Here is a 23,902-nt window from a genome sequence, read left to right as displayed (position 1 = left end):
ACAACTTATCCCCCTCTCTCAACGAAGCTGTTGCCTCCCATACTGTTGTAAGTGAAAACCATATGCTGATATTTGCCGTGAGTGCCTTACCACCACTATTGATGCAGTAGCACCCATTACTATTAAAACACGACTGGCTGACAAAAGAACAAGCTTTTGGGTCAATGACGAGCTAGTCGCGCTTAGGCATACCAAATGATCCCTTGAACATATCCGCAAAAAAACTCCCACAATTTACTCACCCCTTGCATTCACAGCTGCCAACAAAATATACAAAGCAGCAATCATAACCCATAAAGCCAATGCATGTAACACACGTATCAATAATGCCACCTCGAATACTAAGGAGCTTTGTAACATACTCAGAGAATTGGAAAACCCGACCCCAACCACCACACAGGCCAACGCCAGTAAAGAGTGGAGTACCTCTATCCAAAATGCGTTAGCTTCTAAAATTGAACTACTACAAAAGAAGATTCTCACTAAAAGAAAAATCCTAGCGGATAAAAATACCCCTGATTCCTCTATCAGCTCAACCAATATCAATGCTAATACAGTATTCCACTTCATGCCATTGTCTCAAGACCTAGTGTTAGACACTATCTCTAAACTCAAAGCATCTAAATGTAAAGGGGATAACTTCCCAGCACACTTAATCAAATTATGTGCCCTTACTCCCACACCTATCATTACTAACTTCGTAAATGCCTCGTTCATCACGAACAGGGTTCCAGCCAGTATAAAAGAAGCTTGGGTGACACCACTTCTGAAAAAAACATTATTGGATTCAACAGTCCCCAATAATTACCATCTCATAACTACGGTACCTTTCCTGCTCAAGATCATAGACAAGATAGCGTATACCCAAATTCAAGCCCATCTAGAACAAAACCAGCACTTGGGTGCTAGACAATTGGGATTTAGGCATAACCATAGCACCGAAACGGCACTCCTTGACCTAAAAAACCAAATGGAAAACATTAGGGATACAGGCAAACTTTGTATACTTCTGTTGTTAGACCTATCGGCAGCATTCGAGCTAGTGGACCATGACAAATTATGTGCCACCCTAGCAAATGACTTCAGCTTTTCAAAAGATGCCACCCTCTGGGTTAAATCCTTTCTAGCTGAGTGCACGTCTAGAGTATCCATTTGAAAAGAGGTTGCTGATCCCATCCCAATCCCCATTGGGATACCCCAAGGGTCCTGCCTCTCGCCCACTCTATGCAATGCGTATACCAAGCTGCTGTTCGTGGTGAGGGACGCTATGGGTGTCATCTACACCAACTTTGCAGATGACACTCAGATCCTCACACTGATCACAGGGTACTATGACCATGACACTTTGATCATCAATAAAATATATGCAATAATACAATACTGGATGGCATGAACAGAGATTCTCATTGTGGGCTCCCAACCCAAAATCAAAGCTCTCCATCCTGATTATACATCAATCAACATTGATGGCACTCTGATTCCAGTTTCAAAACAGGTAAAAATTCTAGGAGTCTATCTTGACACTAGCCTAACCATGACAAAACATGTAAAAGCCCTATCCTCATCCATCTCCTACACCTCCAAACTACTTGTTCTAATTCGCCAGATTCTTATGCCTACAATCTGCATTACCTTAGCCAGGGCACTGATATTATCAAAGTTGGATTACTGAAACATTTTCCTCTGAGGTACCTCTAATGCCAATGTAGGCAAATTACAACTGATGCAAATAAAAGCGCTACGAGAGCCATAGGGCTAAAAAGTCTGATCACATTTCTAATAGCTGAAGGGAGACCCAATGGCTATCCATCAAGGCTAGAATTATCTTCAAATCATTGTGTATCACTCATAAATGTCTCACCAAGAATACACCTACCTACATTAACAATTCCATAAGTAAAAAAGAATCCACCAGTACACTCAGACCTAATGAAAATTCACTCCTCGTGGTCCCACGTTACAAAAGCTCCAGAGCGGGTGGAAGCAGCTTCCCAGTCATGGCCCCGAATCACTAGAACTCCCTACCTTCTAACATCAAACAGGTAGACTCTTTCCAGAGCTTCAGAAAACTACTAAAAAATTGGTTGTTTGACCAATTTTAGTAATAGGATACTTAGATATCTATTGTCAGTCATCTTCCACCTAGCCATAAACCATCACTTAAATCTGTATATATGTAATCTGATCAATGTAATTAAACTAATACTTTTCTTGTTTTTTCTGATTGTAACTGTATGATATTTGTGTGTACTTGAAATGCGCTTGAAATATAACTAAGATGTCTGTAACTACGCAGTGATACCTCAGGGTCTGGGCATAAAACAAATGCAATAAATAAACAAATAAATAAAAATAAGTGCCAAGAATAGACTTTGTAATTCTATTACGAATCTCGAGGTTTCCCTTGGTGGAAATAGGATTAGGTGGACAGATCCTCGCATTGATACATTTAAACAGCTTCTTGGCACATGCCATCTTGTTATTGATGATTCAAACCAAATGGAAAACATGAACATTTTATTAATTTTAAACAACTTATTAGAACATGCTATGAAGTCAAAGGTCATCTTGTCTAATGTGAAACAACATGATAATGTTTATGATATGATTATACAAGAAAGGAAGAAAATATATAGAGGTGAAATGCTACAAATACAAAGATCTGCTTCCCTGTACTGGATAGACAAAAATAGGATTATTTTCGACTATCAGGACAAAACACAAAAATTGCCTTCATTCATACAAGCATGATGTAGGAAATGCCAATTGGAGGGTGCTATTTCATATATTTAGATCTAATGATAGCAAAACATTTTGGTACCTATGTACACAGTGGGTCTCATCACACATTAGGCGGCCGTGGAATCAACGGTGCCGGTAAGGGACCAGCACCATTCCTTCCGGGCCGCCTCATTACGAGGGCTGCAGCGGGTTCTGCTCAGGACGCCTGGCCAGACCAGGCGTCCTTAGCGGGACCCTCTAGCAGACCACGATGCTAACAATGGGCCCGTCATTAACGGGCCCGTTGTTAGCATCCTCCTCATTCCCATTGAGCCCTATGTGGGCTCAAATGGGAATGGGGATGTACTGGGTCCGAGTCCCGAGAATGGGAATTACCAGGCCAGCCAAAGTCGGCATGGCCCAGTAATTCCCTATTCCTGGAACCCGGACCCGGTACCCAGTATGGGGGTAGCCATGCCGTTAATAGCGGCATGGCTACCTCCATACTCGTAATGAAGCCCAGTATCTCTCTGAGAATGAGCCTAAAGTGACTAATCCAATAGATGCAGCCTCTTGGGAGACATATATTAGTAACGTTTATTTACAGAGATGACGTACCAAACCCCAGGGGCAGTTTACCAGGATGTAGTTACAGATAAACTTCCCATTTGACTTCGAATATGTTATAAAGTTCATTGCCAAATTGAAACTGATTCTACTGAAATTCAATTGAAATTGATTATACTTGTTGGGCCCCGATATTACTAAGACTGTTCATGTCAATCTGGGAGGAGGGCAACATACCAGATAGTTGGTGTAAGTCACTATTTGTACCTGTGTTCAAGAGGGGTGATAAATCAGAACCAGCTAATTAACATTTGCTGGCATTGATTGACGCGTGTTCCATAGTTGTGTCTACATTATAGTTAATTAAGATCAATAGCTAAGGAACTGAAAATACATTATTACCTCACCAGCAAACAGGTTTTAGATCTGGTTTTAGCACTTCAGATAATATTTTAACATTAATTAGTCCTATTTTGAGCACAGGGTTGACTCAGGGAGAAAATTATACCTATGCTATGTGGATTGCAATGCTGCATTCGATAGTGGAGACAGTGTAAGGCTCGGAGAAAAATTGCAGAATTGGGATATTGGCCCATATGTGTTGCATTTCATTAGATCTATCATACTGATACTATGGTCACAGTCAGCCTTAACTCTGAGGGTGTGCTGACGGGACATATCAATACGAACAGAAGTTTAAGGCCAGGCTACGTCTTGGCCGTGGTCTTATTTAATATCTATGTGGCCGATATGGATGCAGCATTAAAAAGCATTTGGAACTTTCCACCTAAGATTGTGATGGAAGAGATAGGTTGGCTAACATATGCTGGTGGTACTGTTATCCTAGATTGAAGCCCTATTGGTTTACATCAATCTTTTATACAATTTTACTACAAAGAATAGTATGAATATTAATTTAAGTAAAACTAAGGTGATGGTGGTTGGAGCCACAAAACAAAGTAAACACAAGTTTTCTTGGAACATTAATGGTGTTCTTTTAGAGGTAGTGTCCTCCTTTTCCTAAATTGGTAAGCCTATTTTTAATAATCCTACCAAAACATCTTATGTGAAAGCACTGTAAACACAAGTTTTGATGGAACATTAATGGTGTTCTTTTAGACGTAGTGTCCTCCTTTTCCTAAATTGGTAAGCCTATTTTTAATAATCCTACCAAAACATCTTATGCAAAAGCACTGATGAGAAGGCTATTAAGTAAATGGAACATTATTAAAGTGTTTTTTCGTGAGGTGGGGAGCCATTTAGTGGAAGATTTTTTGCAAATGTACCAGATGAGCATTATCCCAAGTATGGTTGTGAGGTGCTCCGGGAGAAATATGTCCAATGGTTAGAGAAATTAAAGGGTACATTGTGGAGACCGGTATTAAGACTCCCACATTCATTCCCTATTCAACCTATTGGATGTGAATTGGGTTACACGTTTCTTAACACATTATTGAAAATCCAGCAATGCAAGTTATATGTTAAATTCAAGACCACACAGTTAACTGTAGACTCACTGATGAGTTTGATTGCTAGATACTACCAGAGTAATAGTTGTAATCCCTTTTTGAACAACATTGTATCACCTTCAGAAGCTTTTCTACAGAATCTGTGTTAGATTCCTCCGTTTGAGCAACAGGAATCAATGACAAGTTTATTTTTAAAACTTAAAATTGAAGCAAGAGATTGGGATAGATCATTAAACGTCAAACAGCTTAACTTGAAAAAGCATTATAAACAATATGTCACACAGGAATTTTTCCGTGGGAACCCTTGTGACTACCTTACGGCATATTGTAGTCATGATCTTAAACGTTTTGTAAAATACCTGAGATTTAATATTCTTCCTTGTATACTCATGTCTGGGCTGGCATTCCTTTTGATGAAAGGAATTATCATTAATGCAAGCTTGAAATATAAACCTTAAGACATTTAATCATGGATGCCCTACCTTGCCCCAGTAATACAAAACCGATTGACATGTTCTGATCCAGTCATTTATCAAATAAGGGTAGCTCATGTATCGTCATTTAGTTATGCGTCCCTTTCCCCATCCATTGATTCCTCTCCGATGAGCCCTTTTGGTTCAACCTGTGAGTTTTATGCTTCTTCACCATCTCTTTTTCTGTCTCTAACTCTCTCTCCATTATCTCTAAACGTTCATCTGCACACCCTTCATTATATGTCTTGGGATGATACAATTTACAAAATACTGACTGTTAGCAAGGAATCTTACTCGATAATGTATTGCTAGTGACGTTTTCCATTTCATCGCATTTTTGCTTTACTGAATTCATTTGCTAATAAACAAACCTGAACACAAAACAGTAGCTGAATGCTATCTTTATTGGTGTTGCTCTATTAATTTTCAACGTGAACAGGTTTCTGTGAATCCTTGGGCTTTCGACCTAGTGGTGTAGGTCATCTTCGTCACATCCAAGATTTTTTTTTACATAATTGTTAACTGCTTAATCTGTTTCCATTTCTAATATACCAATCAGACTGAGATAGATCACTCTCTTCTTATCTTCCATTCTTTATAACCCATGCCCCTATTTATTTATTTATTTATTGCTTTTCTTGTAAAGTGCTGCATGCCACAGTTGGCCTTACAGCGCTGGAGCAAGAAGCAAAAAGTAAGGGCCACCAGAAAGGGAGGTTATAGGGGTAATAGGAATATTTTAAGGGTATTTCTATTTTTAGTAAGGTTGAGTTGCAGGTGCAGAGTGATGGGTCGAGAATTCCAACATGAACACTTGAGGATGCTGATAGAGTGTAGAGTTCATCAAGAGAAGTGTCGGGTAAACTCTGTGCTGAGAAAGATCGGACCAGATCCATGGAGCCATGCGCTGTAATTATTTCATTTTTCTTGGCTAGATCCTTTAATGTGACACATTACCTATCAAACCATGCCATGCAGCACTGTATGTAATCACACATCTGCTTCAACTCATTACAGACATTGGAAATGGTGTTCCCTTTTGTTTGTTCTCTAAGAGTTCAAAGTCTTCTAAATTAATTTTAATCATATTTGCCTAGATTTTTCTTGGAATTATTAAATATAGGTTCTGCTCAACAGTCATTTTCTATTTAAATGGAGGTGTTTGTCAGAAGGTTTCTAGGCCTCAATTTCTCTGGAGGTGAATGGTGTAATATGTGGTTGCTCACAAAGGGGCCTAGATCGTATGGAAGCAAACTTGAGGATAGACTCTTAACATGACTTTCTCTTTATCTAAAGGATTAGCATCTCTGGCCTTTTCCCTCCTCTGTGAGGTTTTGAACTAATCTAAGATGTTGATCCAGTCCACCAACGTTGCACCAGTAAATAAGCTGCTCCTCAACTTGTGTGTTTATTCTCTTGTATCCCAGCTTCTAAGAGGACATTATTGTTTGATCTGTCTAGCTCAGCTCTTGCATATAAACCTCAAAGCTCAGATGCCAGTTCATTCATATTAGTGAGCTATTCCTCTAAAAGCATTATCATTTTCTCAAGGTAAAGTTTAACCACTGCACAGACAGCCTTCTGGAAGTTGAATTGTAAATCCTTCTTGTCCTCCCTCCCACATCCTGCATGGGATAATCTGCCTATTTTCAGAAGACACAGTGAACTATCTATCATGCACTGCATTTGGTTCAATGTATACATATCAATTTTCTATCTGTTATGCAAAATAATTAATCCCAGACTGGAAATGTTGGTGAAGATCCGATAAACGTCATTATGAAAGGTGGAGAGTGCAGCGAAAACCGATAGACGAAATTGAACCATGTACGAAACAGCTCAGGCACAAAGCGTTGACTCGATTTCTGTTGGGGGAGTCTGGGGTTATTTAATCCAGTAGTTTTGTAAATATTTGACGGAGAAGGGGGTGCCCCTTCTCCCAAAACGATAGCGATATCTCCCATGGTGCATTGCAGCAGAGAGGCTGATAGGATTTTCAGAAATTAAAAAGCTGCAATTTATCCCCGAAATTCTATTGCTAACCTTTGACTTGTTGGATGGATTTGGATTACATTTTAAAAACAAAACATTTGTCAAGGCCTCTCCCTCCCCCGAAACTGGTAATTTGGGAACAATACGTTATAAAAGGAAAATTCTATTAAGAAAACAAAACACAACAGTTCCACAGTTTTCAGCCCATTTATTTTCCCATAGAGTAAAAGTGCTGTTTTAAACAGCTGTAGCGTGCAAACCGCTGGGCAGATTAAGACCAGATAAGATAGAAGTTGGGCGCAAAGCGTTGATTTACAGTTATTGACTGGTTTGGCGGTCAATCCATCCAGTAGTTTTTACATATTTCACATAAAAGAGTGTGCCCCCTGCTCCTTAAAACCTTAATGTTGGCATTGGTGCTTTTTACATCAGAGAGACAATAACCTTTGACTTTTTGGATGGATTGGGATGACATTTATTTTCCAAACTAAACTGGACATTTTGGGAATGATTCGTTAGAACTTGAATAAATTATTAAGAAAACATTAAAACCCTGTCTGCAGCCTACTCACATTATTTTTCCCATAGAGAAAAAGTGCAGGTCTTGAACAATCCTAGCGTGAAAACCACTTGCTGGATTTGGCCCAAATAAGAACGAATTTGGGCACAAAGCATTGACTTAATTTCCTTGACTCGTATAGGGTAAATCCATCCAGTAGTTTTAAAGATATTCGATGGAGAACGGGGGGGCCCCTTGCACCTTAAAACCTTTACATCGATATTGGTTCTTTGAGAGAGGCTAATAACTTTTGACTTGCTGGATGGGTTTGGATGAAATGTTCTGAATGAAGGGATTGTCAAGTCCCCCAGGAAAATGTGGGAAAACATTTAAAAAAATATATAAAATGTTATTAAGAATAGTGTGAATAGTGTATAGTGGCCGCAGCATGTATAGTGGCCAACGCCAAAGGTTGTGGCCACTAGTGTGTCCAAAAGAAACATATTGGGGAAACATGTACAGTGGACATGGCCGAAGGCCAAGTTAAGTGTCCCAGTAGTGTTTTAAAATATACAGTGGGCATGGCTGAAGGACGTGGACAGTGACCCGTTAAAAGAAATGATGGTATTACAAAACCCTTGAAATTCACTAAAAAAACACAAATTAAAGTTCAGTTAAGTTGACCAGATGTAACACAACAAAACCCTTGAAATTCAGTGGATGTGGGAAGTCATGACAAGCTTAACTCAGCGCATTTCCATTGATGTCCCCCAACATGCCATTTTTTATGTCATTGTGAATCTCTTCTCTTATAATATGTATATGCTCATGGGCTTTGCAACAGCAGGACGCCAAGTTAAGCTTTACATCTGGTCAACTTAACTGCACTTTTAACTAAAGATTTTTCAGTGAATGTTACTATTATTGATACTTAACATTGCCATTTTTGTGAGATTAATATATTGACAATGCCTTTAAGATAAAGAATATGGGGCGTGGTCAAAGCAGATGGCATTTTGGGTGATGTACTGGTTAGGTGCTCAAGCACTCGCAACTCAGAGAACAGCTGTCTCAGAGATACACCACATAGGTGTGTTATTGGTTTTCACTGCTAATTACTAGCAGCTTTAGGTTTCTCTCTGCAAGATTTACTGCTTCATGTGTTGCTGCCTCTTCAATTCTCTTTATTTTTAGATGTATTACTTATTTTCCAGTCACAGCGAATACAGGACACGGAGGATAATGAAGATAAGGAAGCACAACCCGCTTGAGGCACATAGTCCACTTCTCGAAGAAAGACTGCAGCCAAATATTGATTCCTTCTTTGCTGAGCTACGAAACATAATCTTGCAGCCCCTTGTATTATTGGCAAGCTTTATAGCTCTTGGAGCTCTATGAGGAGCAATATCTCATTGTATCCGTGCTACCCCCAGCTTGGATTGTATCTGGGCTATGGATACCTTGCGTTCAATTCTATGTATATTGAATGAATTTCATGATATGTGCCTTGAGGTCACCATCCAGAAAACGGCATGAAAACCCACAATGTTGGAACACATTGCGGTGTTGTGAGAAAGGAACTATCGGGCACCTAAAAGTACAGTAGTGTAATTGTCTATAGAAGTCTCAATGAGAAAGACATTCTTGCATTGCCCCTCTCGAGGCATTTCTGCTTGCTGAAAATATGGGTACTGCGATGTGAAAAGTTTATCAGCACTGCTGAAAAATTCTGCAAATGTCCATTGCAAGTAGAGCAACTGTGTTGGCAAGCGCTCCACTTTTGCAGTAAGTATATGCCTGCTATGCTGAGGAGTGCTGGCACTAGTTTATAAGTATAGCATACCTACAGAGAAACTTTCTACCTTCTCAGTCTTACAAGTGTGTAGTGAAACTGCTCTTGTGGGTAAGAGGAGACCTAAACTCCCATAGCCATGTATTTCTTTCTGTTCTACTGGGATTACCAACATAGTAAGTAATTGCTTCATATACAGACTTACAAAACACATCTTCATACTAAATGTTGGTACATTTCATCCAAAGTACCAAAGGGGTTAAACATAGCAGTATAAGTGGTTTTTACTGAATGTTTCGTTGCCCTACGCTTCTTTGTGTTATGTAGCTTACATATGTGATTTGGTTTTCACTATCAAACAACAATAGAACAACGCAGAAGTACTGGTGACAAGCAATGCTGGTAAGACAACCCTTTAATTTGTGTTACCTCCGATATTAGGTGCAATCCTTTTCCTAGTTTGACCCACTCCACTTTATCACCATGCAACTAAACAGAGTGGTCCAAACTAACTTCCATTTTAAACTTCTCAGTAAAATCCTCCCATGACTTCAGGCTAATTACAAGACTGGACTCATTGGAGCATTAGTTATATCCTGAATTGACTTTTGCAGTACTGTGAACATGGCACACACACACTGATCTGCAGAATCTCTCGAGGGTCAGGGAACAGAAAACTAGTATGTGCCTAAGTCCTACTGATATAGATCACATTTCTACTCCCCTGACAAGTAGAATTACTAATGAATAACATGTCAGAATGTTCTCTGTTAATAATAATTAGAATAATCCAAGAGGCACATTCTCCCCTTTTGTGAATAGTTCACCATGGATGCAGACATCATCGCTGACTCCATGATCAAGACTATTTTGGCTCTGTTTCACCAATGCCTCCCTCACTCACAGTTTTGACAAACTATTGACTCATCACACAACTTCCTTTCAACGGAAAAATCATCAATAAAGCAGTCGCCTCTCAGCTGCATTAAAAGATCACCAAACAGAACTTGCTAAAGCACTATCAATCTGGATTCTAACAAAGACACAGAACAGAGAACTTCCCCTTAGAGGCCCTTGAGAAAGCTGTCTTCATCTTGGTTAAAGGAGACCCTGTCTATTGGTTGTGCTTAACCTGTTAACCATCTTTTATACTAAGGAATACAAATCCCTTCTCGACATACTAACCACCCATATGGGATTTAACAACTCAGTTCTACAATGCTTCCTCATCCCCTTAATCGACTGACACTAGCTCATGAAGATGCCCAACAAGAGATCCCAACACCTCCCTATAAGCTTCTGAGTTCCACAACGGTTGATCTGATACGCAGTTTACCTTGAGCCTCTATATGGAATCACTGGAAAAAACCCTCACTAAATGTGTCTTTCAGCTCTACCTAAAAGTCAATTCCATGAACGAAATCCATCAACTAAAACGTGCCCTCTCATTCATTCAAGCATGGATGATGAACATTAACTGAACCCCATAAAAACATAATTCGTCCTCTCCTGGGGTTCTACCAAGCATGCCTGAATGCAGATCTGGCTGAAGAAAATTAAAACATGTTGGCCAATATCTTGATTGTTTTCCAACCCCATAAACAATCATATGAAGCATTACTATGTCTCTACTTCAGTGGTTGTCAAGTAACTTTAGTGTATTATGTTATTACCATGTCACCATGCACTGAATATTCTAATATATATAATTACCAATTCTAAACTAATAACTATGGCAAAATGAGACGTACAGTGTTAGAGAATATGGAAACAACAGAGCTATTTATCCTTGTAGTGTATGTATTGTATGTTAATTTATAGAGCGTGGCAAAGACCCAAAGGCATCGAGGCACTGAAGCAGTGAGCTGCCAGAGAGGGAGGCAAGAACAGCGTACTCAGAACAGGCATGTTTTCAGCTGCCTACGAAAGACGGTTAAAGTCTGAGGACTCCTAACATGTGGTGGGAGCTCATTCCACAGTGTGGGAGCCAGCACTGAAAAAGATCTGCCACCCATTCGGGTGCGCAGGAAGCGGGGAATAGTCAGCAAGAGGTGGTCAGTCGAGCAAAGGTTTCTCTTAGATTGATAGAGAGCCAGCCTTGACTGAAGGAACAAGGCCCCTGTGGCATGGATGGCCCAATGAACAATGCAAACCATTTTAAACTCTGCCCGAGACTTAACTGGGAGCCAATGAAGACGTTGCAGAAGGTCTCGAGAGTGAGCAAGTCTAGGGGCACTCAAGGCCAGCCTGGCTGCTGCATTTTTCTAGAATTTGGAGTTGCTGGAGTAAAACTGCCGGCTGACCCAGGTAGATGCCATTGCAATAGTCAAACATCATTGACCAAACACGAGGTCATATTCTAGCCGGGCTCAGGAGACTCCTGATCTAAGTCGCCAATTGACTAAATCAGAGACTACTCTGTGTTCATTTAATGTGTTCTCACAACATTCTGATTACCTCATGAGTTGTCTTTATGCATGTGTGTCCATTTAATTTGCTCTCATGTTGCTCTGATCACCTTATTACTTGGTTTTCACATGTTGCAGTGCATGGATGCCCTGAAATGAATATATTGCTGTTCGAGTACACAACTTTGCACTGCATTGATTATCCCCATAAAAAAGTTAAACATTCAACGTATCAGCTAAATAATAAAAAGCTGTATTTCTACAAGTTGAATATCTATGTGTTTTTCACAAATAGCCTGCTGAAGGGATGAAATGCTAAATGTCCCATCTAGATGTGTGCTTTTACAAGGGTTCAAATAATACTTGCATGTAAATTATTTTGCAAATATTTAAACTCTATAGGGTAGGACTACCACCCTGTTACAGTGTTATCATAGCCCTTTTAGTACTCCCCAATCCTGGGTAGCCCCTCTTTGTCCACATTGCAATAGTCAGTGGCACCCATAGTGGTGGCGGTGACAATTTTACTCCAAGCATTACTCAGGATGAATGGAAGCACCTTCATCAGTACCCTAGGTTTAGCAAAGCCGCTGCGCATCCCGCAGAGATGATATGATATCATATGATATTTTATTTACATCATGCTCGTACACAGGTATTTCAGAGCATGACCAGGAAAAGGGAGGGGAACGGGGGAGAAAACAAAAACAACGATTTTACTAGACCCAGTGATATTGAGAATGCACAAGTGCTTTAGGGAAGGGAAAAGGGGGAAAGTGCATGGGAGAGGGGAAAAATTGTAACATGCAGAGCATAGGAGATGACAAGATAAATAATAAGTAAATAAATAAATAAATAAATAAATAAATAAATAAATAAGGTGATCCAAAACAGTAGTAGTGCAGTCTGTGAGTGGCCGAGTGCAAGGTTAGTCAGATAGGGAGTATCTGATAAGTGCAGAAAAAGAGTGGGGGGCCTGTATGGGCACAGATACAGGCCCAAGTGAAAGGGGTGGCCAGGAGACAGCGGAGGAGGTTGGCAGGGTGAGCAGGTAACCTGGGCCCGAAGGGCAAAGGGTGGCCAGGTGCAGCAGTGCTGAGAGATAAAGCAGGGGAGAAGAGGGGCAAAGGCAGAGGGGAAGAGGAAGGTCTTGAGGAGCTTCCGGAAACATAGATGGTTCTCCTCAAGTTTCAAGGTGTCAGGGAGGCAGTTCCAGAGGGAGGCCCCCGCCGAAGACAGAGAACTACCACCGGCTCGTTTCTTTGAAAAACAACTCTCCCTGGGGGATTTAGAAGTAGAGGAGTGAAGGGCTCTAGAAGGGAGGTATTTACAGAGGGATAGTTGAAGGTAATTTGGACCCAGGTGACAGAAAGCCTTGTGGACAATGCAAAGGGTTTTACATTTAATCCTTGCAGCCAAAGGGAGCCAATGAAGGGATATCAGAGCTGGAGAGATACGATCCCAGGGCTTGAAGCCAAGGACAAGTCTTGCAGTCCTGTTCTAGATTAGTTGTAAATGGTGGAGAGTGGAGGCAGGTAGATTTAGAAAGAGACTCTTACAGTAGTCCAACCTAGAGACAATTAGAGCTTCGGAGACAAGGAGCTTCGGAGGGAAGGAGAGGAACAGAAGAGTGTCTTTAAGGAGGTGCAGTAAAAAGTTTTACTTTTTGGAGCCGTCAGAGAAAAAAGGAAAGTGTGGAGTCAAAGATGACCCCGTGGTTCTTAGCTTCGCAGGTATGGGCAGGAGGAGGGCCAAGGGAGGCCAGCCAGAGAGTGAGGGGAAAGGGTGCAAGGGGTGTGCCGATGAGGAGGATCTCAGTCTGGTTGGCATTTAAAAAGATATCATTGGCGGCACACCAATTTTGAATGTGATTAGTCAGTCAGAGATGAGGGATGGAGAGGAGGTGGCTGAAGGAAGCCTGAAATGATTTGGGTATCATCAGCATAGTACTGGAAATTGAGCAGAAAGTGGAAATGCAGTAGGCGAGAGTTGCCAGGTATTGGTTGAAAAGCCAGGGCGGCAGGTTAGACCCCTGGGGAACACCACAGGTAGAGAGGGAGATAGAGTATAGCAAGGTCCCAAGTTGTACCTGGGAGGGTCGATCAGAGAGAAAAGAGGTCAGCCAGGCCAGAGCCTGATCGGTGATACCCAAGTTGTCTCGGAGACGATTGATCAGGGTGGTATGGTTGACCGTGTCAAAAGCAGAGGAGAGATCAACTAGGATGAGGACAGAGGGAATGTTAGAGTCATGGTTGGAGAGCCGGGTTTCTCAGATGATCAGGAGAGCAGTTTCAGTACTTCTGGCGGTTCTGAAGCCAGATTGGTGGTCATGGAGAGAGCCAACCGAGTCAGAATGAAGGTTAAGCTGAGAGATGGCAAGCTTTTCCAGGAGCTTGCCCAAAAAGGGAGTAATGGAGATTGGGTGATAGTTAGCTGGACAAGAGGGATAAGCTGTGGGTTTCTTGAGGAGAGGATGCACAAGGGAGTGCTTCAGAGGGGAGGGTAAAGATCCAGAGGCAAAGGAGAGGTTGCAGAAATCGGCAAGGGCCGGAGCAAGGGTATGAATGTGGTCCTTAATGGTTTTGAAGGAGCAGGGATGGACCTATCTTGATGAGGCTTTCATAGATCGGACTCATCTAGAGACCTCATCAGGGGAGAAAAAAGGAAAGACAGAGAAAGAGGGAGGGAGGTAGCTGAGGGTGGGTCAACAAGCAGAGAAGGAGTGGGGAGAGGAGTGGGAGAGGAGGAAAGTGTGGAAAAGATGTCCTGGGTGTTAGAGATAAAGTGTGAGGCAAGGTCATTGCAAAGAGCCTGAGAGGCGAGAGGAGGGGTGGATACTGCAGCCGGGTTGGCCAACTCCTTGCAGATTTGAAAGAGTTCAGCCGAGTTGTAAGATGCCACAGAGACATGGGCTTGAATATGGACTTGGTTCTTGGTGCGTACAGAGAGACGGTATTGCCGTTGGAGTAGGCGGCAGGCCAGTTTGGCAGAGGATGAGCAAGAGGCCCTCTATTTCCTCTTGGCCACCCTCCACTTACGTTTAAGTGTAGCTATGTCAGAGTCATACCAAGAATTGCACTTGACTTTGGGCTTCAAAAGGATCCTCATGACAGGGGCAAGAGCATCAAGAGTAGCAAAAATAGAGGAGTAGAGGAGAGGCAGGGCTGTGTCAGGGTGTGAGTCAGCCTGGAGTGGTGGAGGGGGTAAGAAGGTGGCAATGAAAGCCTCGACTGACACATGCTTCATGGGCCGGATGTCCGAGAAGGTGGGTGGCAGTCTTGGGGTAGGCTTGGCTTGAGGGGAGGAGATGGGAAGATGAGAGGAGAGGAGGCAGTGTTCGCTCTAGGAAAGGAAAGAGGAGTGGTGAGGGGTGTAGATAGAGGGAGGCCAGAGGAGATCAAGACATCAAGGTTGTGGGCAGCAGAATGAGTCGAGCCGGAGGGGAGGATAGAAAGGGAGAGTGAATTGCAGAGGTCGTGAAAGAGCTCAGCTGAGGAACAGGGAGAATCAAGATGGATGTTCAGGTCACCAAAGAGGAGGAGTTGAGAGGTATAGCCAGGAGGGCGGAGGAGAGGTCTGCCCACTCAGAGAGGAAAGAGGTGAATTGACCAGGGGGCCGGTAGAGAGTAGTAACTGTGAGGGAGTGGCTAAGAGAGAGACAGAGCCTACAGACAAGGCATTCGAAAGAGGAGTAAGCCTGAGTGGGGATGATAGGGGCAGGAATCCACACAGGGAAGATCAGTGCTACACACCCTCCAGGCAGGGTGGATCTGGGGGCGGAGAGGATCTTGTAGCCATCAGGGAGGAGAGTGTCAAAGCTTGTGACAGAGCTTGCCGTGAACCATGTCTCAGTAAGATCGAGGACACCGAGGTCAAGTTCTTCAAGGAGGTGACAAATGTCAGAGGAGTGTTTGACAGCAGAGTGAGGATTGAGGATGGCAAGATGAAGAAGGATGCCAGCCTTAAAGACATTCCAGGGAGGGGTACATATCAGAGGAGGAAGGAGAAAAGGACAAGGTAGCTGAGGGAGGGGAGTAGGGGACAGCAGGAGATGACAGGAAGTTGAGATCTGTGTCTCTCTGGAGCATAATCTTGATACCCAGGCTTTCCACTACACTGGCAGGTTGGGGACAAGGCCCAAGGGAAGTAGGCCAGTAGTCTGGAGTCCAGCAAGTGGTTGACTTTCCGATGACAAGTATTTCTGACTTGTCACCATTAGGTTTTAACCAATTGTCAGACATCCATTGGCAAACAGCAGCGAGACAGTCTTTCAGAAGGGTAGGAGGACTATTAGTCGGAGCATTGAGACGAAAAAAAGATTTGTGTATCACCTGCATTCATGTAGAAATGAACACCAAAACTGTCAATCATTTGAGCCAGGGCAGTCATGTATAAGTTAAAAAGCAGAGGGGCGAGTGCCGATCCCTGGGGGACTCCACAGTCAACCACCGTGCACAAGGAAGTAAAAGGGGGAAGAGACACAACATGGGTGTGACCTGATAAGAAAGAGGATAACCATTTCAAAGGTATTCCTGAAACACCGGCTTCGAGAACACACTAAAGCAGTCTTGGGTGATCAACGGTGTGGAAGGCCGCAGAGAGATCGAGTATGATGAGAGCACTCGTCTCCCCGCGGTCAGATGCCAGTGCAATGTCGTCATTGAGAGCCTACTGATTCAGTCCCCAGCCCAGGGTGGAAACCCGCCTGGAAGGGGTGAAGAATTTCATTAACCTCAAAATGAATAGAAAGCTGGGGAGTGACAATGGCTTTCAACAGATTAGACAGAGCAGGAAGGAGAGATAAAGTTTTTGGCCATCTCAGGATGTAAATGGGGCTTCTTCAGCAGCAGGGAGACAACTGCATGCCTCAGAGGGGGGCATGAATCAGGTACTGCATTAGAATTGAAGTAATGGGAGTCTGATTCAGCACCGGATCCTGTAAAATATGCAAAGGAATCAGGTCCATAGGAGAGGCCGATTTGAGTTTGAGAAGTGCCTCAGCAACCACACTATCTGAGATGGGGGCAAACTGAAACATGTTGGAACAATCAGCAGCCAGAGGATAAGGAGAAACCATGGTCTTGGCCGTGATGCTTCTCTCAGCTTCTCTCAGCAGAGATGTTATCTCTAATTGTGCACATTTTATTTTGGAAGAATGCGGTTATAAAATCTCATCGAGTTTGAGAGCGTGAGGCTACAGTGGTAGGATGGACCGGGGTAGTAAGTTCCTTGGCCACTAGAAAAAGCTCCTTAGAAGAGCATGGAGTGTAATGCTGTGATTTAGCAGATTTAACTGCCTTTTGATAATGGTCCTTATTAATGAATCCCTGTTGCACAGTGGTGGTTTTCAAAGTTTCCTATTAACCAATTTCTGTGGTGCAGGGTCTTCAAACATGTTGTATTTATCATCAGCAATAGGGTGAAAGAATATAAACAAACATCCCAAGTCTATGGCTGTATTTATCTGGAAGTTATAGGGGATTATCCTATTACCAGCAACAGCCCTGATTACACAAAATGAGCATTTCCGGTAAGTTCATTTTCCTTACATATCAAAATATTGTGTTCTGTATTGCCCCCTCTTCTCATCTCTTTCAGCCATAATGTCAATGTCGGTACAACATAGGACAACCAGTGCATAACTATCAACCATTTGGGGAATTTGCACTGTAGCAATTTAAATGTATGCTTACGTTTGGTTTACCTCAATCCAGGAACTTAACCCAAAAGACACACTTGTGGGGATGCAGACTTTGTATTGTTGTCACCTTCTCAAACGTAGTATTTGCTCTAGATCAGAAGATTGCTGAACAGGCACATACTAAATGATAAAATTGGCTTAGACTGCATAACATTTCGGATATTATGTTGAGCAGTCAGTGTCCACTTAATTTTTCATAAAATGGGTAAAATACGTTCGACGTAAGATATTGTATACCTTTGAATTTTGCATTGTGAGAAATGGCATTAAACTGAGATTACACTGAATTCCACTAATGCCTTCCTTATGCCCTTATGTCTCATTCCCATGTTGTTTCACCTGTATGCTCAGGTTGACCTGCATCTTCGTACATGTTCTAAAATATACACTATACATCTCTCTGTCTTGTGCATATCTCTGAGCAGAGGGCAGCGGATTCAGTTGATTCCTCTGGGAAGACTGATCAGCATTTGTGGGAGGACCTTGATAAACTAGCAAATTGAAGAAGGCTGCCTTATGATATCCCATATTTTGTAATCATTTCTCCAAATCTAAAGAAGTCATTGGGCCTCATTACGACCCTGGCGCTAAGTGTTTAACGGCGCCGTAAAAGGCTGCGGCACCATTAAACACTTAGCGCCTTACTACGAGGTCCCTATGCGGGACCCGACCTTAACGGCTGGTCTACACCAGCCGTTACATTAGGGACCCGCAAAGGGACTATGGTGCTAAGTACGGTACCGCAATTTGCGGTACCGTACTTAGCGCCTTCCCCATTCCCATTGAGCCCTATGGGCGAAAATGGGAATGTGGAAGGGCCATGGTTCAATGGGGAATTACCACTCCGCCAAACTTGGAATGGGGTGGTAATTCCCCATTGAACCATGGCGGACCCGTTACAACACCGGCACCAACCGTGGCGCTAATAGCGCCATGGTTTAGCGCCGGTGTTGTAATGAGGGCCATTGCCTCATCACAAGTCTGGCGGTAAACCTTAAATGCGGTGGTAGCGCTATTACCGCCGCATTTAAGGGCTTGGCAGATTTTCCCCCAGTTCTGATCTGGGGCAAATCCGCCGTGATTTTGCCAATTTTTGGTGCTATTACCGCCAGCGCTAATACCGCTGATGGTAATAGTGAGAAAATTCCCCACTGGGCCCAATGGGGAATGGGGAATTCCTGAATGGGCCCAATGGGTAATGGGAACCAACCGTTCTGCCAAACCCATGATCCGGCGTTAATAGCGCCGGGAGGTTTGGCGGTAGGGCTAATAACCCCAGCAGTAAAACATCTGGGGTTACCGCCCAGCTCGTGATGAGGCCCAGTCCATCTCTCATCCTACTCTGGACCAAGCTCTCAATCTGCAACTTCATATGCTTTCATAAAATGCAGGAACGTTCTAAATGGGTACTGCTTGGCATATGGCATTTTACACCGTAATACTTTAAACACACTCGTCCAAACTCTCCTGCCTAAAGTAAGAAGATACTGTGGTACATACCCATAGAAATGTGTGGTCATCACTAAGTAATTCCAATCTCAGCAAACATCCTGCATGTTCATCAGCTGTTTTTAGATATTGATATCTTTATCTAACCACCCTGCAATGAACTGTAGCTGTAGTAAGTAAATAATTATGCCTTGAAATCTGTAAACCCTTCTACTCCATCTCCAGAGGGGGCTCTAAATGTGAAGGAAATTAAACTTGGTAGCTTTTCCCCTCAGATCGGGTCTGGTGCTATGTTCCACAGTATAATCATTGACAGTGATGTTTTGTTCATGACCCACATCACAGGGTAAACCCAGACACCTTTATAAAAGCTGTCTCGTGTTCACCAAATTAAGCCCTTTACCCAATACCACAAACTTCAGAACCATTATCCAATTCCTCGTCCTTTATCAGATGGATAGGGCAACACGTCCATTGATGAACTGTCCACACAGAAAGCTACCCACCATGCAGCAGTGTGCTTCATCACAGGACTGAGGGATATGTCCAAATCATACTGAAATCACACAAGCCTTAAGAGAGCAAATACGTGTTGCCAACCATACAACACAGACACAATGACCTATAGCATGTATACAGCTGTAACAGCCAAAGCTCCATTCTACCTAGCTGAGACCCGTCATTTCTGGGGGACTCTGTAGCCACAGAAGCCACAAGATTGGTACACTAATATCTAAGAAAAGAACCATAAAACACGTTGTTGCCTGCTACTCAACGAAACTTTAGAATACCCTACTGATGCGCAGCAGATTTGCCTCGTCAGGAAGCAGCTGAAACCCCTATTCTCCAAGAAACCCCCACCTCCCATTCACGCTTCTATCCTTCTCCCCGCCTCTGTCTTTCCCTCTTTGAATTCTCTTTTTCCTTTTGTATCAAAAGTGCTCCATTAGAAAAAAGCTCCCTTAAGTTTTCTCTTGGTTTGAGCTATATACATTACATATATACACACAAACATACATATAAACATGTGTGCTTTATGTTCATAACCCACACAGCAGAAGGACCTGAATGCCTTCAGAGAATGGCCCTTCAGTTCAAGTCAACAAGGACACTTAGATCCAGCGATAAGTCAAAATCAAATAAAATTAAGATGATTGGAGGGTGAAGAAAAATACATTGGGCTTCATTATGACTCCGGCGGTAGCCGCGCCAGTTAACCGCTACGGCTGCTGCCGGAGTCATTTTGTTTCCAGTGCCCAGGAATGGGCAATTACCGGGGCATTACAGCCCCAGTGGACCCGGTAAATGCCCATTCTGGCACCGGAACACAATGCTCCCCATTCCCATTTGAGCCCCATAGGGTTCAATGGGAATGGGGAAGTCGGATGCACCACACCATTCGTGAATGGTGCTGATGCATCCGACATGGTCTGCTCGCGGGTGCCGGTCCGCCTGCCAGGTCAGACCTGGCGAGCGAAAAAGCCACCCGCGAGCAGTCCTCGTAGTTTGCCGGTCCAGTAACAACAGTACCGGCAAGCTTACCAGTACCATTGTTCCCGGACCGGCAACCTCATAATGAGGCCCATGAAGGGCCTTAACTCTGGAATCCTTGGGGCCCAACCAGAGGGAAGTACCCCACTCTCCAATACTGCAAGTAATCACTGAAGATAGCATTGTTCAAGAAGACCTTCCCAATTGCATCCTATTTACCTTTTATACTGTCCTTAATAGGATCGTGAAACACTATGGTCTCCATCAATAGCTTCCTCTAATTCTGAAAGTGCTTTGGCAGAATGGACCATGGAGGGGAACATCTATATTCTCTCCACTAAATTCAGATGATTGCCAACATGCTTGATTAAGTCCTGGTAATTTATTAATCTCGTAAAATAGACAAAACCTGAAAACCTATGGTTCTCCATTAATAGATTTCTGCGGGTATCGCAAACTTTAACAGGGTAGGCAACCGTGAGAAACAGAACAAAGCATTGTGTGCAATCAAAATCATGGATTTTTCGCCATTCTTGATTTCCTCTTAGGTTTCTCAGATTATATTATCCCATCATATGATCAACTTCATGTGTTGCGATTGTACTCTGATTGCATTTGCACACTATAGATACATACACAAGGACAACATCTGCCATCGGATATTCCGAAAAATATCCAGCTTTGAAATCAATGACAACAACATACCACTGTTGATGCAATTGTCCACATAAATTATATACCTGTGCTGGTGGGGCATTGCTCTGCAACCCCGAAGATGCGTTCACCACAATCACTGGATCCTGTTCTGCCACAGTCAGAATCTCTTGGGAATCTTCTCCAGGGGATTTACTCTTCTCCTTCGCCTTCTCAGGTTTGAATAATTTGTCAAATAAGCTAATTTCCTTGGGTTTGGGCTGTGTAATTTCTGCTTCTGATGGCGGTGCGGTGGACACTTCGATTTCACTTAGTGTTACACTGTTGGGAACTTGCACTTGGGTTTTATTTGAGCTTTCATTCACCTCGACTACTTCCGGAAGTGGGATTTTTTCACTTGGGGCATTGTTCACTGGAGGATTTTGCGAGCTGATATCCAGCTTCAGTGACGCATCTGTTGCATTCGTAGCTTGTGTTGCTGTACGCCCTGATACAGGCCGAGAAAGTGACATTCTGAAACGCGACCGAGCGGGTGGCGCATCAGGCTTGGCTTCCGTCCCAAGATCTGTTCCGCTTTCATCAGAAATGGAGCTGATCTCCATTGCCTTTTGAGTAGAAATACTAACATTATTCTGCTGGTTGCTGGTTCTGGCGTCAACTGCAAGAATAAGAAAGTTTGTGTAACAAATTACTTTTAAACAATTAATGAAGCCAATCATTTCACATAAGGGCAGCTTTAATAAAAACAAGTATGGCAAAGTTATAGTTTTCGTGTTTTCATTTGTTTATTGTATTTTACATTTATAAGCAAGATTGAAGTACATACTTGGGCTCCACTTAGCCAGTAATTCCAAATATGTCTGCAAATGATCCATTATTATAGACTTGATTGTCTAAGATACTCTTAAAATGCTATTACAAAATTACACGTGTTGGCAGTATCATGGTTGTCACTAGCATCTACGATGTGATTGATTGAAACTCGTGATATAGAGTTTTGTATTTTGTCTAATTCTGAAAGAGCATTTTGACAGTATCTGAGACAATCAAGTCTATAATGATGGATATATGTTAATACATAACTTGAAACTATGTCAATTATAGGTCGGTTATCTAATGATTGCAAATAAGTAAAGGTGCACAGTTGGGTGTGTTGCTTTAGAAAATTGGTAAGGTGGTCCTACAGGGGGAACAGATATTCCCAGTGCAGCCATTAACTGAAGCTAAGGAAAACCAGCAACAGTATTGGTTAAAGTTGTGTTAAAGGTTTCTTTAAAATGTGTAGCGCAAGGTGGATCATATTAGGGACCTGAGTTTTCCTTAATGTCTGCAAATGAGTGCTTGTAGACCAACACATTAGTAATAGAAATGATTAAACGATTTATCTTCACTGCAGTGTGAAAAAGTCACTTTATTATCTGTATTGCTAATGTTATATGTCAGCAAACAGTATGATTGGCAATTTAATGGTAAGCATGGTGATGAGTTTAAGGCTGAACTAGAGTGGTCGGGTCGGGCAGAGCTAAACTGGAAGGGAGAGGGGGTACGCTAAGGTGGCTGCAATAGACAATATGGAGCATTGGGAAGGATTAGCTAGGATTAGTGGGTAGGAGGAGGTGAGCTAGGTTGTCTGGGTTTTTCGGTATAGGCAGGGGTGAGGTCGGGTGGGTGTTGGGTGGGTAGGTAGGGGTGAGGTAGAGAAGCTGTAGATAGAGTGGGGTGGGTAGTGTAGGGTACAGTATGCGAGGTGGAGATGGGTTAGAGTAGAATGGGGTAAGGTGTACTTGCGTGTGGTGGAGGGGACATGGAAGGGTGGGTTGTTGTATTGATGAGTGGGGGTAAAATGGTGAGGTTGTTGTATTGATGAGTGGGGTAAAATGGTGAGATGGGGTGGGTGGGGTAGAGAGGGGTGAGGAAGGGTGGAGTTAAATATGCGTATGGGAGGTTGTGTGGGGAAGAGAGGGGTATATACTGGTGCATGGGTGGAGGTAGAGACGGGTATGGAAGGGAGGGTGGTGCAAGTAGACAGAAGTATGGAAGGGTTTTTGTGTAGGGTAGAGAGGGGTGTGAAAGGATGGGTGTGTGGTGGTAGGGAGCGGTGTGGAAAGGTGGGTGGGCTGGGGGAGAAAAAATATGCAACAGTGAGTGGTGGGATTAGAAAGGGCATTAAAGAGTCACTGGGTGAGTGGGGTTAGATTGGGGTGAGGAAAGGTGGGTGGGGTAGAGGATGAAGAAGGGTGTGTGGGGTAGAGGAGCATGATGAATATGTAGTGGAGGATGAGGAATGGTGTGTAGGTGCGGGTACAGGGGGATGAGAAAGGGTGCATGTGTGAGGTAGTTGATAGGGGTGAGAATTGGTGGGTGGATGAAGTAAAATGGATGAGGAATGGTGTATTGGAGGTGGTAAAGAGGGTGAGGAATGGCTTGTAATGTTGCCCATTGAAGAGCGTGTGGGATAGAGATGGGTTGAGGAAGGTTAGGTGGGTGAGTGAGGGGTGGATGGTGTGGAAGGGTAGGGATAGAGAGGTAGTGGTAGTAGTAGTGGTAATAGTAGTAGTAGTTGTGTGTTATCTGTATAGTGCCTTTCACCATTTGTATGGTCACAATGCGCTATAGGTTGAAGGCCCCCAAGGGACCGGGTATGGGAAGACATTTGAGGACGTGCTAGTATGCCTGTGTGTATATT

At 43.0% G+C, this 23,902-nt stretch overlaps 1 protein-coding gene across 10 annotated transcripts in view; it reads right to left on the bottom strand.

Moving 5' to 3' along the window:
* Positions 1-23,902, bottom strand: part of BCAS1 (brain enriched myelin associated protein 1) — a 675,276-nt gene that overhangs the window by 426,255 nt on the left and 225,119 nt on the right. For all 10 annotated transcript variants that reach the window (XM_069651137.1, XM_069651132.1, XM_069651134.1 and 7 more), the window contains exon 4: positions 21,303-21,874. In XM_069651137.1, coding sequence (XP_069507238.1) covers positions 21,303-21,874 — 572 coding nt within the window. The remainder of the gene's footprint in view (positions 1-21,302; positions 21,875-23,902) is intronic.

The sequence above is a fragment of the Ambystoma mexicanum genome, chromosome 3p (genome assembly GCF_040938575.1).
Source record: "Ambystoma mexicanum isolate Mex_15411 chromosome 3p, UKY_AmexF1_1, whole genome shotgun sequence".
In the NCBI taxonomy this organism is placed as follows: domain Eukaryota; kingdom Metazoa; phylum Chordata; class Amphibia; order Caudata; family Ambystomatidae; genus Ambystoma; species Ambystoma mexicanum.
Note: the sequence above shows the minus strand (reverse complement) of the source record. Positions and strands in the feature narration are given on the sequence as shown.